Consider the following 4,268-nt stretch of genomic DNA (forward strand, 5'->3'; position numbering starts at 1 on the left):
GGAGACTATTAGCTAAGATAATCGTTGAACAACGCATCAAACTTGATGCTTCAAAAATGTTCCAAACATATCAAATAGGCTTTGGTACTAAAGGGGGATGCGAAATAGCCGCCCACTCTATTCGTATGTATATCGAAGATCCTCCTCCAGACGCCGTAGTCTGTAAGCTTGATTTTAAAAATGCTCTTGATTATTTATCCATAAAAGTATTTTTGAACATTTTTTATGAATTTCCAGTTAATGCAAGATTTATTGAACAGTCTTATGGCTATAGAACCCCTCTCAAATTCGGGGAATCTATAATTCCTTCTGACGAGGGTATACAACAAGGAGACCCTTTGAGCCCTCTCATCTTTAGTTTAGGTATAACATAACCTAGTTCATTGTCTAAAAACCTTTTTTTAACAGATTTAAACATAAGGTATCTAGATGATGGTACCATCTGCGGACCTTCTAAAAATATTCTAGCAGCTAGAGAAAAATTCTCTAAACATAGGCCTTACTCTAAATAAAGCGAAATCTGAAATATGCTTATTAAATTCAAATACTCTCGAAGTGCAAGGGTTTAAAATTATTTAAAAAAGTGAAATTAATTTTCTTGGCACACCTTTAAGCAGTTTTTCAAACTGTGAGGTGTTCGTGGAAAAATTTTTCTAAGGCTTACTAGGACTTGAAAATATTTTAAAAGAAATTCCTTCACACCAGAGCTTTTTTCTTTTAAAAAAATATTTATTTTTGCCAAAGATTTTACATATTTTTAGATCTTCTTCCTTTTTTTTAAATAATGAAATTATTAATTGTGTTCATGAATTTTTTAGAAGCTTATTAGAAAATATTTTAAATATTAAATTGGAAAATTTTAATTAGGGTTTCTCACAATTACCCTCGAAAATGGGTGATTTAGATTTATATACATTAAATCTTATATCTCTGTTATATTGTGGAAATAATTTAAATAAAATCACTCGAGGTGATAATGAAATATTTTATGTAAAAGTAAAATCGATTTAAATGTAAAAGTAAAGATCAATTTAAAAGGTAAAAAAGTTAAAAAAAATGGTTTATAACGATAAATTATTTTTTGTATATATTGTTATGTTTTTTTGTTATATGATAGTTTTTTGAAATTTAAATGTTATAATAAAAATAAAGATAAAAATTAAATATTTTTGGTCAATTTTAAATTATATCACAAATCGGAGAATTCGTAGAATTCTTATATGGTGGCAGAGAATTAAGACGCTACAGATTATACTGAAACATGGTAAAGCTAGACGAAAGAGGATTATGGAAAATGATTTTAATATTATTCTAAAAAACGTAAGAGATGATTAAAATATAAAATTGAATAAAAATATAATAAAATTATAATGTTAAAATATTTAAAATAAGACAATATTGATAAAACAAAATTAATTGATTAATTAGAAGATTATTTAGTAAAAAATTTAAGGATGATGAAATATGATGAGCACGATAAAGGGATGAAGTCGCACGTACACAGATATCAGTGGAAACCGAGATACGATAATTATGAAGATTTGAGACATACAAATAATTATGAACCAAGATATAGAAACAATTATAATCCTAGAGTTTATGATGATGATAGGGGGTATAATGGACCGAGACCGTATAATAATTTTACAAGATTTAACAATAAAAATAATTATAACTACGATAACTATACATATAATAATAATGATAATTACAAATATAATGAAAATAATTATAGATATTATAGACATCAGAACGAATCGAGATACATACCTAGATACAATGATAATCAGAACAATAATCAGTCATACAAGAACAGATTTGACGTAAATAGAATGGATGATGATGACAAGGAAAATGATGATTACAAAGTTACAATATACCTTAACGATATACCGGTAGACATGCAGATCAACACCGGGTCACAATTTTCGATATTGCCGATTAATATTGCTAGAAAGATAGGAATCAAAGTCTTGAATAAATCGGATACGAAACTGACTGGCTATGATGGGAGAAGAATAGAGCTGCTAGGAATCGTTAAAATAAAAGTGAGATATGAAGACAAAACTCAAAACTTAGATGCTTTTGTAGTCCAAAATGACAAAATTGCAATTCTGGGAAGGACATGGATAAAAGTTTTTGGGAACATACTTAATAAAATTGTAAAAATAATCGAGGAAAATAGAGAAGTAGATAATAAAAATTATGAAGGTACATATTACAATAAAAAGCATGAAAATTATAATTATAAATATCATAATAATAAAAACTTGAATAAAATTGAATTGTGTAAATTAAATGTTAAAAAAGAAATAAATTCTTATAAATTAGAAGAAATAAATCATTTGATAACAATTGAAGAAATAATAGTTATTAAAAACAATAATGAAATAAAAATAGAAGAAAATAATAAAATAAAAAATTTTATAATTAATAAAAAATTTAAAAAAACTTTGAAAATGAAAATTAAAACAAAGATGATTAAATATCATAATATTGAAAGAGAGATTAGGAGTACGAAATGGAGATCGTATGATGGAAGGAGAAGGAGAAATTTTTTTATAAAGAACAAGTTGAAGAGAAATTATGATATAAAAAAAGTGTATAAATTGAAAAATAAAGGAGTAAAATTTAAAAATAAAAATAATTTAATAATAAATAAAAAATTATAATATAAAATGAAACAATTCCAAATATTCTATTATTCTATATTCCATGATTCTTATTCTCATGATAAATTATTTATTCCATTATCATTTCAATTATTCCAAAATTATTTTATTTGAGATTTATTAATCATAATACATATTTACAAACATTGATAAAAATGATAATGAATAATGAGATGAACAAGCTAGTGTGAAGATGATGTTCAAGCGAATGATTAGATGATAAGGATAACAAGCTAAAATTAATGAAAAGATATGACTGAGGCTAAACAACAACAAAGGATCAAATAAAAATAAGATCGACAAGTAATGATTATACGACGAGTGAACGAGTTTTTAGAGGGGGAAGAGGTCAGGAGCAAAATCAAAATCAAGATAAAAGTACGAGATCAAGTTCAAGTTCAAAGCCAGATACGAGATCGAAATAAAATAAGTATTCAAGAGCCAAGTCGACAATACAATTTGAGACCGAAGAGATTCATTGATTATAAATAAACTATATAAAATAAAATATAATTTTTTAGTTAAATTTGATGTTAGAAGTAAAAGGTACATGGACTTGGAATAAATAAAGAACTTAGGGATTACCTCAATATACGATAAGAATGATGGGTACGATGAAGGGGGAAACTAAAAGAGAAGGAAATGTTATATTGTGGAAATAATTTAAATAAAATCACTCGAGGTGATAATGAAATATTTTATGTAAAAGTAAAATCGATTTAAATGTAAAAGTAAAGATCAATTTAAAAGGTAAAAAAGTTTAAAAAAATGATTTATAACGATAAATTATTTTTTGTATATATTGTTATGTTTTTTTGTTATATGATAGTTTTTTGAAATTTAAATGTTATAATAAAAATAAAGATAAAAATTAAATATTTTTGGTCAATTTAAATAATAATAATGATGATATATTCAAAAATAGTTTGCTATATATATTGACAATGTAATTTATATAAATTGATCTTTTTAAAAAAAATTAAAAATAAAAAATTGAACATTCGTTTGTTAAGTAAATTGATTTATAAAATATAAAATTTTAATATTAGTTTATAAACAATTTGATTTAAAATATAAAAGTTGTTTTTTTAACAAAAAGAAAGAAACTGATTTATAAAATATTAGTTTACAAACAAATTGATTTAAAATATAAAAGTTGTTTTTAACAAAAAGAAATTTTAAGTTACGCCATAAATGGCTTAAGGATAAAAAAAAATAATTTTTTAAAGTTAATATTATTTAACATTTCACACTTTTTTTTAAATTTTTTTTTATTTGCCCTCTGTCTATAATTTAGTTGTATGTCATTCTTGCTCGTCAACCCCTTCGTTGATCTTTTGTACGTTTTATCTATTTAGTTCCACACACAAAATAACTAATTTTGTTTTAATATAAGGAAGAGAGAAAAAAATTTATTATCAAATTTAATTCATTATAAAATTTTCAAATTTTCTAGGCAACACAGTATTTCTAACTGGTCTTTGATTCTGATCATTTATTTGTACGTTTTGGTTTCTTGTTTCATCACCTCTCCTTCTAAAATTCAATGTATAAGGTGATGCATTATTATTAACATTCGCTTTAAAAACTGTTGCA

At 24.3% G+C, this 4,268-nt stretch overlaps 1 protein-coding gene across 1 annotated transcript; it reads left to right on the forward strand.

The window, feature by feature from the left end:
- The first annotated feature begins 1,454 nt into the window (after positions 1 to 1,454).
- On the forward strand, positions 1,455 to 3,237 carry LOC135928776 (probable ATP-dependent RNA helicase ddx42). The gene is made up of 2 exons (XM_065465242.1): positions 1,455 to 2,211; positions 3,194 to 3,237. The coding sequence occupies exons 1-2, from the start codon at positions 1,455 to 1,457 to the stop codon at positions 3,235 to 3,237; spliced, it is 801 nt and encodes a 266-aa protein (XP_065321314.1).
- Positions 3,238 to 4,268: the final 1,031 nt, after the last annotated feature.

Source organism: Gordionus sp. m RMFG-2023, chromosome 1, assembly GCF_954871325.1.
Source record: "Gordionus sp. m RMFG-2023 chromosome 1, tfGorSpeb1-WG-v2, whole genome shotgun sequence".
Lineage (NCBI taxonomy): Eukaryota > Metazoa > Nematomorpha > Gordioida > Chordodea > Parachordodidae > Gordionus > Gordionus sp. m RMFG-2023.